Here is a 12065-nt window from a genome sequence, read left to right as displayed (position 1 = left end):
TGGCACCACACCCAGCTAATTTTTGTGGGTTTTTTGGTAGAGACAGGGTTTTGTCATGTTGCCCAGGCTGGTCTCAAACTCCTAGGCTCAAGCAATCCTTCTGCCTTGACCTCCCAAAGTGCTGGGATTATAGGTGTGGAGCCACCATGCCCGGCCTGTTTTATGGGCTGTAAAATAGTAATGCCTTGGAGGGTAAATGCTACCATTCCTAGATTTATCTCTTAGGCTAGAAGTATTTAAAATTATACATGTGTGTAAATTTTTTATTAAATAACATATTACAGAACGTAGAACTTTTTTTTTTTTTTTTTTTTTTTTGAGACGGAGTCTTGCTCTGTCACCCAGGCTGGAGTGCAGTGGCGCGATCTCGGCTCACTGCAAGCTCCGCCTCCCAGGTTCACGCCATTCTCCTGCCTCAGCCTCTCCGAGTAGCTGGGACTACAGGCGCCCGCCACCACGCCCGGCTAATTTTTTGTATTTTTTTTAGTAGAGACGGGGTTTCACCGTGGTCTCGATCTCCTGACCTCGTGATCCGCCCGTCTCGGCCTCCCAAAGTGCTGGGATTAGAAGCGTGAGCCACCGCGCCTGGCCAGAACGTAGAACATTTTAAAGTAAAATCTCTGCCTTTTTAGAGTTTACAGTCTATGATAGAGCTTGACATTAATCACACAGATGTAAAACTAAAACTGTTATAAATTCCCCCCAAAGAAGTACAAGGTACTATGAGTAACCATAATGGGGGACTTTGCCCTAGCAAGTGACAACTGAGCTGAGACCTGAATGTAGGAATTAACTACAGCAGGGAGAATGGGAATAAAAAGTGATGCTGGGGCAGAGTGGAAAAGACTGGATAGATGGGGATGAGGCCATGCAAGTTCTTATATGCCCATGAAGGAATTGGTCTATCCTAAGAAAAATGGGATGCTACTGAAGAATTTAAGTAAGGGGTGACATGTTTAGGTCTGTGTTTTGAAAATCACTCTGGCTGCATTTAGACAAGTGATTGAATCAGGAGCAGAGTATTCTGGTGTTATATTTCTGTATGATAACTAGCTGAACATTTATACAATAATGATGCCTTTATAGCTTTTATAACATTTCCAGATACAGTTATACATTGCTTAACAGTGGCAGTACATTCTGATAAACACGTAGTTGGGCAGTTTCATCATTGTGTGAACATTACATAGTGTACTTACACAAACCTAGGTGGTATAGCCTACTACACACCTAGGTTATATGGTATAGCCTACTGCTCCTAGACTGCAAACCTGGATAGCATGTTACTGGACTACCATAGGCATTTATAAGACAATGGTAAGTATGTGTGTATCTAAACATAGAAAAGGTATTGTGTTGCACTACAGGGCTATGATGTCAGTAGGTGATAGGAATTTTTCAGCTCCATTATAATCCTTCCTTTTTTTTTTTGAGACAGAGTCTTGCTCTGTTGCCCAGGCTGGAGTGCAGTGACACGATCTTGGCTCACTCTAACCTCCGACTCCCGGGTTCAAGCAATTATCCTGTCTCAGCCTCCCGAGTATCTGGGACTACAGATATGTGCCATCGTGCCCAGCTAATTTTTGTATTTTTTTAGGAGACAGGGTTTCACCATGTTAGCCAGGCTGGTCTCAAACTCCTGACCTTAAGTGATCCATCCACCTGCCTTGGCCTCCCACAGTTCTAGGATTACGGGTGTGAGCCACCATGCCCAGCCATTATAATCTTAGGTGAACACCATTCTGTATGCAGTCCCACCTTGAGTGAAATGTCATTATGTGGTGCATGACTATATAGAAGTTCTGAAGTGTTTTTGTTTTTGTTTTTGTTTTTTGAGACAGAGTCTCGCTCTGTTGCCCAGACTGGAGTGCAATGGCATGCATGGTCTTGGCTCACTGCAACCTCCACCTCCTAGGTTCAAGCAATTCTCCTGCCTTTGCCTCCCAAGTAGCTGGGATTGCAGGCACACGCTCCCACACCTGGCTAATTCTTGTATTTTTAGTAGAGATAGGGTTTCACCATGTTGGCCAGGCTGATCTCAAACTCCTGACCTCAGGTGATCCGCCCGACTCAGCCACCTAAACTGCTGGGATTACAGGAATGAGCCACCGCACCTGGCCTGAAGTCCATTCTTTAATTCCATCATGGAATACTCCCTTTCCTTCTACCCTTCTATTTAGCTAGTAATGAAATTATGTCATTCATTTAATGCTTTGAATGCCTATTATGTGTCAATCCCCAATTGTCTACTTTGAGAAGGGGCTGGCATAAGAGCCAAGAAAAGTTCTGCCCTTCACTCCTGTTTCACGGAGAATACTTAGTTTCTGTTTGGCACATGGTGCTCAGTAGATGTTGAATTGAACAAGACCTTTTTAACAGTATCCATTCATTTCCCCTCACTTCCCTTTTTTTTTTTTGTGTGTGTGTGTGTGTGTAGTTTTCTTCTATTTCTCTTCTTTTTCTTTGGTAGTTGTCCATTCTAGTCAATCAAGGCCCAGCTTAAGCCCTTTCTTCAGCCCTCCTCCAAACAATAAGTATTACAGTCTGGTTTATGGGACAGATACCTTCTAATGTTAGCTTTCTATGTCTGGCTGTCCTGTAAACTAAGGATTTGAGACTGACTGAAAACTGTCATCCCAATGCCTTCCAGAGGCCCTACCTTTATACCCAGTAAATAGTCACTAAAACTTTCCTGATATCTTTAAACCTACACTGGATCATGTTTTTGTTTTTGTTTTTTGAGATGGCATCTAGCTGTGTCACCCAGGCTGGAGTGCAGTGGTGCAGTCACAGCTCACTGCAACCTCCACTTCCCAGGTTCAAGCAATTCTCCTGCCTCAGCCTCTGGAGTAGCTGGAATTACAGGCATGCACCACCACCATGCCTGGCTAATTTTTCTATTTTTAGTAGATACAGGGTTTCACCATGTTGGCCAGGCTGGTTTCGAGCTCCTGACCTCAAGTGATCTGCCCGCTTCAGCCTCCCAAAGTGCTGGGATTACAGTTGAGGCCAGGAGTTCCAGACCAGCCTGGCCAACGTGGTGAAATCCCTCACTACTAAAAACACAAAAATTATCTGGGCATGGTGGCACATGTCTGTAATCCCAGATACTTAGGAGGCTGAGGCATAAGAATCACCCGAACCTGGGAGGCGGAGGCTGCAGTAAGCCGAGATTGTCCCGCTGCACTCCAGCCTGGGCAACAAAGTGAGACTCTGTTTCAAAAAAAAAAAAAAAACTGGTTTTGGAGGACTCAATAATGACATGGGAAAATACTTTGTGATAAATGAAAAAAGCAGGCCTAGATATATAGTATGGTTCTAATTTTGTTAGAAAAGTATACAGAAGGAAACCAATAGTTGGAAGGTGAGATTACAAATATATTTTCTTCTTGAAACCCTTTTGAATAAAATAAACATTTCAAAAAAATGATTCAGGCTCTTAAAATACTGAGGCTTATGGTGCATTAGTTTTCAACTTAACATAGGTCACATTAAAAATCTGTTTAGGTGGGTCACCACAAAACAGATATGGACCACAAGACAAAAAGTAACTGAAAGGGGAGAAAGTTTCAAGATTAATTTAACTCATATTGTTGGAGTATATAAATTATTATGTATCCCTGCCAGCAAGGACTGACTAGAGCTCAGTAAACAACATGCATAAATCTAATTCCGGCATATTGCTAAATCATACCTTCAGAACAGGTATAAGCTTGAGAAGGATCACCTATTATGTCCATTGACAGTGAGTTGTATGAGTCCTGAGAATGTTTTTCTGTCACCCCTGCTGTATGACTGGATAAAGATGATGATGAAGACAATCCCAGTCTAACATATCTTCTTTTTTTACCACAGAGTGAACAATCTACTGGTGTGGCACTAGGTCCCCGGGGCAGCTGAACTTCATCTCTCTTGTAGTTTCTGACAGCTCCACTGTGATGAACAGAACGTTCTCTTTGCCAGATATAATGGGTTGGTGCAATGGCCATAACCTATAATAGAAAGCTAACTTTTAGAATTTTAGTAATATTTCAAAATTTACTAAAATTGAGTTCAAAACGTATAACTCAAGAACAACTGTCTCTAAAGTGAAGATAAAAATCCAGATTGCTGATTTAAAAAACAAAACACTTCCAGATAAGGCAATATTACTAAAAAGTGACTCATTGCTTGGATCTTTAAGACAATAATTGACAAAGTAAATTATTTTAAACAGGAAATAGGGCTGAAGCAACCTTCCAGGTTGTCAGGGTATTTATTTTTTAATTCTGAATATTCTAAGTTTGGGAAGATAATACAGTTACTCCAAAACAATATGTAATTCTTAACTTTGGAATGTATTGGTTTAAAAAAAGTTAATTGGCTGGGCACGGTGGCTCACCCCTGTAATCCCAGCATTTTGGGAGGCCGATGCGGGTGGATCACAAACTCAGGAGATCAAGACCATCCTGTCTAAAACGGTGAAACTCCATCTCTACTAAAAATACAAAAAAATTAGCCGGGCGTGGTTGTGGGCGCCTGTAGTCCTACTGCACTGCACTCCAGCCTGGGCCACAGAGCGAGACTCCGTCTCAAAAAATAAAAGTAAAAATAAAAATAATTAAGGTTCCCAGCTATGTGTGTTATGCTAATCTTAAAATGTCTGCAATTATGACAAGATATATGGTGAATAAGAACATAGGTAAGTTATTTAACCTCGCTGTTCCTCAGTTTTGTCAGCGTGGAGATAATAAATGTCTATTTTAGAGGGTTGCTGGGAGGATCAGATGAGGCATTATTTATAAAGCCTCACTATCTGCCAGGCATTGTTCTATAAGGTTTGTTAAATAAAACATGGGCTTTAGAGTCAGGGTACACTTAGTTTCTTACCCTGGCACTGCCACATGCTAGCTGTATAATACTGGGCAAGTTATTTAACTTTCCTGGGACTCAATTTCTTCATCTCTAAAATGGGCATATCATCTACTTCACAGGATTATTCTGAGGACTAAATGATGTGTAAAATCATCACATAGTGAGGATCTGGCAAATGACAATTATTTAACAAGTCAAGCTGGGGAACTGTACATATGTGCTAACCTCATGAAATCTAAAACTTCTAAGCATTCTAAGCAAAAGTCTTTAGTTACAGTCATCAGTGACTCAAAGTAAATGAGAACTGTAACATTTGAGAGCTAGACAGAGCCTTATTAATTGCCTAGAGCAGTGATTTTCAAAACATTTAGAAAGTCCGGGTGCAATGGCCCACTCCTGTAATTGCCACAATGCCCAGCTAATTTTTGTATTTTTAGTAGAGACAGGGTTTCACCATGTTGGCCAGGCTGGTCTTGAATGCCTGACCTCAAGTGATCCACCCTCCTCGCCCTCCCAAAGTGCTGGGATTACAGGCGTGAGCCACCTCGCTTGGCCAAAAACTGTTATTTTTGCAATAAGTTCATCATAGTCTCTCCACATACTAACCCAACTAGAAAAATACACAATCATGCTTATTTTTAAATATGTCTACATATATTTTATACACACATAATCATATAATTAGAATTTTACTGTGATAAGTGAAATAAAAATAAAACTGTACCAGAGTCAAGAGAGCTAGATTTTCATCTTAATTCTGTTACTCTGGCAGGTGTGCAGTGGCTCACGCTTGTAATCCCAGCACTTTAGGAGGCTGAGGTGTGTGGATCACTTGAGGTCAGGAGCTCGAGACCAGCCTGGCCAACATGGTGAAAACCCATCTCTACTAAAAATACAAAATTAGTTGAGCATGGTGGCACATATCTATAATCCCAGCTACTTGGGAGGCTAAGGCAGGAGAATCGTTTGAACCCGGGAGGCGGAGGTTGCAGTGAGCTTACACTTTGCCATTACACTCCAGCCTGGGTGACAACAGTGAAACTGTCTCAAAAAAAAAAAAAAAAAAAAAAAAAAAATCCATTACTTCTATGACCTTGGGCAAATTACGCAACTTTCTGGGCCATAGGGTGTCTTTTATATGAAAAAACAGGTCGCTTTCAATCCGCTAATGCTGTGATTCTATGAAACGGACTTCTCTGAAACACTAGTAGCAGTTGACGTACTAGAAACATCCCCCTTTTTTACTTTATCTTATTCTTTTGTCATTTTTAGTGATTGGGGGGTGCCTTGGGTCAGTGTTCCTAAAATTTTGATACTTGGCCCTCTGTTTTTCTGTGTGTATACTCTACCTGTCTGTGATCTCAAGAGGCAGTATAATATAGGTGTTAAAAGCACTGACTGTCAAAACCAACCCAGTCAGCTTCTCCTCTCCCTGGCAGGGAGGAGAATGGGGAGGAATGGGGAGCAGACAGGGATAGGCATGAAAAAATTAATTAAAAAAAAAAAAAAAAAAAAAAAGGACTGACTCTGGAGTCAGACTGCCTAGGCCTGAATACTGGAGTGCTGCTTTACTTATTGTGTGTCCTTGGAGAAGTCACTTAACCTCTTTGTTCCTTAGTTTCTTATCTGGGATTACCTAGCTAGATCTAAGAATTGTGAGAGTTAATACATGGGCAATACTTAGAACAGTGCCTGGAAAGTTCTTAAAAAGTATTAATATTACTTTGACCTTGAATCTCTTAAATACTCTAAGCATCATTTATACGTAATGGCTTTTACCATACCTGTTGACCAGTGATTTAATTATATCCAGTTACTGCCTTACATTCATGTCTATATACCAAATTCCTTATCTCCCCAAAGAATCCAGTTTGCTTCTCTAGCCTTCCCTGTTTCCATTATGGAGCCCATTACTCTTCCTGTTATATAGATTTGAAACTGACAGTTCCCTCTCCCATGTACCCTATATCCAACTGGTTACCAGGTAATGATAATTATAATTTTTTAACATTTCTAACATCTGTTTCATTTTCTTTAGCACTGCTATCAATTTTCTTCACACCCTTGTTTCCAGTTATAGCAAGTTTAGCAGTTTCCAATACATTCCCTATATTGGATCTCTTTTGCATACTGTCATTGGATTATTCTGTCAAAACACACTACTTATCTCATTGCTTTCTAAATTCCTCATCTGGAATCAAGTAATAGATAGTGAAGAACTCAGCTATGATGATATTGTGGCATCTTCGCCAGAGTATTAACTGGAATAGAGAAAAACTTCTTGATTAAATTGCGACCCTCCATGATGCATGAAAGGGGCTGGAAGTGTAGTCTAACTCTCTCATTAGATAGGCATCCTCCCTAATGTGTGAACCAGTTTAGAAATTAAACCATCACGAATGTAAATAAATCCCACCTTAAAGGAGTTGTTGATAAGATCATCAGGTAAGAGATAAAATCAGAATAAACAAAGAAATGGTCCACTCTTTTTTGGAGAAGCCCTACATATATTTTCCAATTTAATCACACCCCATCTCTTTCCAAAAAAGAATGACGCAGCTGAGAAAAAAGGGGAAAAAAATTTCATTGAGCTTAGACCCAAAAGAGAAATCTCGACTAAAAGGGGAAAGCATACATGCCAGTAATAAAATGTAATAGAGTCGATGTGGTCAAGGATAATACCTGGCTCTTAGCTTCTTTGCAGCCAAGATTAAAAAAAGAGACAATTAAAAAACTCATTATTTGAAAAGACAGCACATGTTCTTTCTTATGTCAGTGGTGTATAATGAAAACTGCACTAAGTTATTAGTGTCTGCTACTTATTAACTTCATGGCCATGGACAAATCACAATCTTACTAAGCCACAGTTTTTGCATCTGTGAAATGGAGAGAATACTGCGGCTATTTAATTCCCAAGACAAGAAATAAACGCATTTTCTAAACCAATATGAGAGGTTTATATGGAGCCTAGATGTCCCAGAAAAAAGAGAACACTAGGAAGTCATTAGATGTTCTGGCTCTGCCACTTCTATGATTTTGAGTAAATGCCAGCCTCCTTGGTCCTCAGTTTCATTAGCTGTGAAATGAGGATGCCACCACCCTCACAGCTATTTGTGTGATAATTTCTGTAAAAGTCATAATTTGTAAAGCACTGTGCAAATGTAAAGTATTATTATTGTAAGCTAGTTTGTAGCTACTATCTTAACTTGAGGTTATTTTAGGATATGGGACTAAAGAAATGCTTCATTTGGCAGTATGCCAGGCTTTCAGTAACAAATGTATAGAACAGTTAAATTTTCAACAGTATGTCTTGCTACTTCAGGAATGGGAATGGGGTGATATAATACTTCTTTACAATAAACTCCCAGGGCACTGAACTTGGTGTGTTATTCATAAAGTAGTTGTCCAGTGAACACTTAACAGAACAGGATAAAATCTACTAGGCAGTTACCTTTTCTATACGCCAACATGATTCAAACATACCTTGTTGGAACAGCCAAAAAAACAGCTTCTCTATCTGCCACTGGAGTAAGCAGCAGTGCAAAGTGAGCTCAGTGCATAATTATTTTATAGTTTATTGTTTCCCTATTTAATGGATAAGAAGGTATGAAAAAGAATTGGAAGTTCCATTCATTTGATCAGTCAACAAATATTTATTGACTACCCACTATGTGCCAGGCACTATTCTAGGCTCTGGAGATAGACTAAGAACAAAATCAGGCTGGGTGCTCACGCCTGTAATCCCAGCACTTTGGGAGGCTGAGGCAGGTGGATCACTTGAGATGAGGAGTTTGAGACCAGCCTGGCCACCATGGTGAAAACCCTGTCTCTACTAAAAATACAAAATAGCCGGGCGTGGTGGCGCATGCCTGTAATCCCAGCTATAATCCTAGCTACTTGGGAGGCTGAGGCAGGAGAATTGCTTGAACCCGGGAGGTGGAGGTTGCAGTGAGCCGAGATCAAGCCACTGCACTCCAGCCTGGACGACAGAATGAAACTCTGTCTTAAAAAAAAAAAAAAAAAATAGGCCGGGCGCGGTGGCTCACGCTTGTAATCCCAGCACTTTGGGAGGCCGAGGCGGGCGGATCACGAGGTCAGGAGATCGAGACCACGGTGAAGCCCCGTCTCTATTAAAAATACAAAAAAATTAGCCGGGCGTGGTGGCCGGCGCCTGTAGTCCCAGCTACTCGGAGAGGCTGAGGCAGGAGAATGGCGTGAACCCGGGAGGCGGAGCTTGCAGTGAGCCGAGATTGCGCCACTGCACTCCAGCCTGGGCGACAGAGCCAGACTCCGTCTCAAAAAAAAAAAAAAAAAAAAATAGGGTCAGGCACTATGGCTCACATCTGTAATCCCAGAACTTTGGGAGGCCAAGGTGGGAGGATTGCTTGAGCCCAGGAGTTCAAGGTTGCAGTGAGCTATGATTGCACACTGCAGCCAGCAGCCTGGGTAACAGAATGAGACCCTGTCTCAAAAACAAAAACAAAACAAAACAAACAAATCCAAAATAAAGACCGTGCTCTCTTGGAATCTGTATTTTAGTGGGAGGAAATTTATTAACAAGATAAATAAGTAAAAAGGAGTCTGTTACATGATGGTTGAGTGCTATGAGGAAAATTGGAACTGAGAAAGGGAATACAGAGTAATAGTGGGAGGAACTACTTTTAATTTTAACAGCTTTGAAATGTAATTCAAATACCTTACAATCACCCAATTGAAATGTACAATTCAATGATATTCAATATATTCAGAGTTGAGCAACCCTAACCACGGTCAATTTTGAAACATTTTCATCACTCTATAAATAAAGCAATCACACTCCATTTTCTCCCTTCTCTCAGCCCATGGTAACTACTAATCTACTTTCTGTCTTTGAATTTGTCTATTCTGGACCTTTCATATAAATGGAATCATACAATATGTCATCCTTTGTGACAGGCTTCTTTTATGTAGCATAATCTTTTCAAGGTTATCTGCGTTGTAGCTTGAACCAGGTACTTCTTTCCTTTTAATTGCCAAGTAATATTTCATTGTAGCAATATACCTTATTTTGTTTATCCATTCTATCAGCTGATGGACATTTAGGTTGTTTCTACTTTGGCTATTATGAATAATGCTATGAACATTCATGTTAAAGTTTTTTGTGTGGACATAGTTTTGTTTTTATCCTTTGGCATACATAGCTAGGACTAGACTTGCCGGGTCATATGGTAACTCTGTTAACCTTGTGAGGAATTGCCAGACTGTTATGCAAAGCAACTTCCCCATTTTACATTTCTGTAAGCAGTGTATGAAGGTTCCAATATCTCCACATCCTCTCCAATACTTTTATTTTTGTTTATAGCCATCATAGTGGGTGTGAAGTAATATCTCATCGTGCTTTTGATTTGCAATCCCTGACAGCTAATGATGTTGAACATCTTTTCAAGTGTGTGTGTGTGTGTGTGTGTGTGTGTGTGTGTGTGTGTTTTAGCAATTTGCATACCTTCTTTGGAGAAATGTCTATTTGGATTCTTTGCCCATTTTTTAAATTGTCTTTTTATTATTAAGTTGTAAAGCTCTTTATATTTCTAGATACAAGACCCTTATCAAATAGATGACTTGCAAAAAAATTTTTTTCATTTTGTAGGTCATCTCTTCACTTGGTATCCTTTGAAGGACAAAAGGTTTTAATTTTGATGATGTCTATTTTATATTTTGTTTTGTTACTTGTTACTTTTGGTATCATATCTAAGAAACATAATTCAAGGTCATGAAGACTTACCCCTATGTTTTCCTCTAAGAGTTTTATGGCTTTAGGTTTTACATTTAGGTCTTTGATCCATTTTGAGTTAATTTTTATATATGGTATAAACCAGAGGTTCAGCTGGTTTATATCCAGTTGTCCCAGCACCATTTGTTGAAAAGACTACACTTTCCCCATTGAATTTTCTTGGTACCCTTGTCAAAATTCAGTTGAACATAATTGTGATAGTATATTTCTGGATACTTCTATTCCATGGAGGGAGATACTACTCTATATAAGGTGATAAGGAAAGGTCCCTCTGAGGTGATGTTTAAACAGAATCCTGAACATAGTTAGGAAGTGAAGCATACTGATATTTGGGGAACAACATTCCAGGTTATGGGAATAGTAAGTGCAAAGACCATGAGATGGGAGTGTAACTGGTATCTTTGAGGTAAGTAGGCCAGTGTGGCTTGAGTGGAAGAGCAAAGATATGAAATGAAATCAAAGAGATAAGGGAGGAGGGCTGATAGACCATGTAGGACCATGACAGGGACTTTCTCTTTTACCCTATGTAAGGCTGGAAGACACTGGAGGCTTTTGAGTAGAGAAGTCATGATCTGACTTACCTAAAAAAAAAATTACTCTGGCAGCTGTATGAAGAATAGATTATAGCTGCGTATGGTGGCTCACACCTGCAATCCCAGCACTTTGGGAGGCCAAGGTGGGAGGATTGCTTGGGCACAGGAGTTTGAGACCAGCCTGGGCAACATAGCGAGACCCTATCTCTACAGAAAATAAATTAGCTGGGCATGGTGGCACATGCCTGTAGTCCCAGCTACTTGGGAGGCTAAGGCAGGAGATCGCTTGAGTCTAGGAGGTTAAGGCTGCAATGAGCCATGATCACACCACTGTACTCCTGCCTGGGTAACAGAGTAAGATCCTGTCTTCACAAAAAAAAAAAGGTGGGGGGTGGGAGAGACTATTTGGAAACTTATGCCGGTAATCGAGGCAAGAGGTGACAATTAAAAGTATAGTATTAGTGGTGGAGGTGGTGAGAAATGGTAGGATGCTGGATATTTTTTCAAGGTACAAATATAAGAAAAAGAAGGGTAAATGGAAATAATTTTTTGGCCTGAGCAACTAAAACGATAGAGTTGCTACTTATGAATATGTGGAAGACTGCAGGAGGAACAGATCTGGAGGTCTATGTCAAGGAGTCAGGAGTTCAATTTTAGGCATGTTAAGTTTGAGGTATCAATTAGACAAAAAATATCAACAGGTGATTTGGTATGCAGATCTGGAATTGGAAGAAATTATTAGTTGTTAGTGTTAAAGCCTTGAGAGTGAATGGGGTCACCTAATAAGTTAATACCAATAGAAAGGAGAAGAGATCCTAAGTCTGTGCCCTGGGGCACTCTAATGAAGTTGGTGAGGTAAAAAGGAACTGGCAAAGTGACTGAAAAAAACCTGGTATCCTCAAAACCAA

The 12065-nt window shown here is 40.2% G+C and overlaps 1 protein-coding gene across 5 annotated transcripts in view; it reads right to left on the bottom strand.

Annotated features, from left to right (window-relative positions):
- SPDYA (speedy/RINGO cell cycle regulator family member A) overlaps positions 1-12065 on the bottom strand; it is a 33658-nt gene that overhangs the window by 1689 nt on the left and 19904 nt on the right. For 4 of the 5 annotated variants that reach the window (XM_032172596.1, XM_032172595.1, XM_058426644.1 and 1 more), the window contains one exon: positions 3695-3992. In XM_032172596.1, coding sequence (XP_032028487.1) covers positions 3695-3992 — 298 coding nt within the window. Of the gene's footprint in view, positions 1-3683; positions 3993-12065 lie in introns of those variants that run through there. The other variant, XM_058426645.1, reaches the window with a different exon arrangement.

The sequence above is a fragment of the Hylobates moloch genome, unplaced genomic scaffold, assembly GCF_009828535.3.
Source record: "Hylobates moloch isolate HMO894 unplaced genomic scaffold, HMol_V3 SCAFFOLD_13, whole genome shotgun sequence".
Taxonomy (NCBI): domain Eukaryota; kingdom Metazoa; phylum Chordata; class Mammalia; order Primates; family Hylobatidae; genus Hylobates; species Hylobates moloch.
Note: the sequence above shows the minus strand (reverse complement) of the source record. Positions and strands in the feature narration are given on the sequence as shown.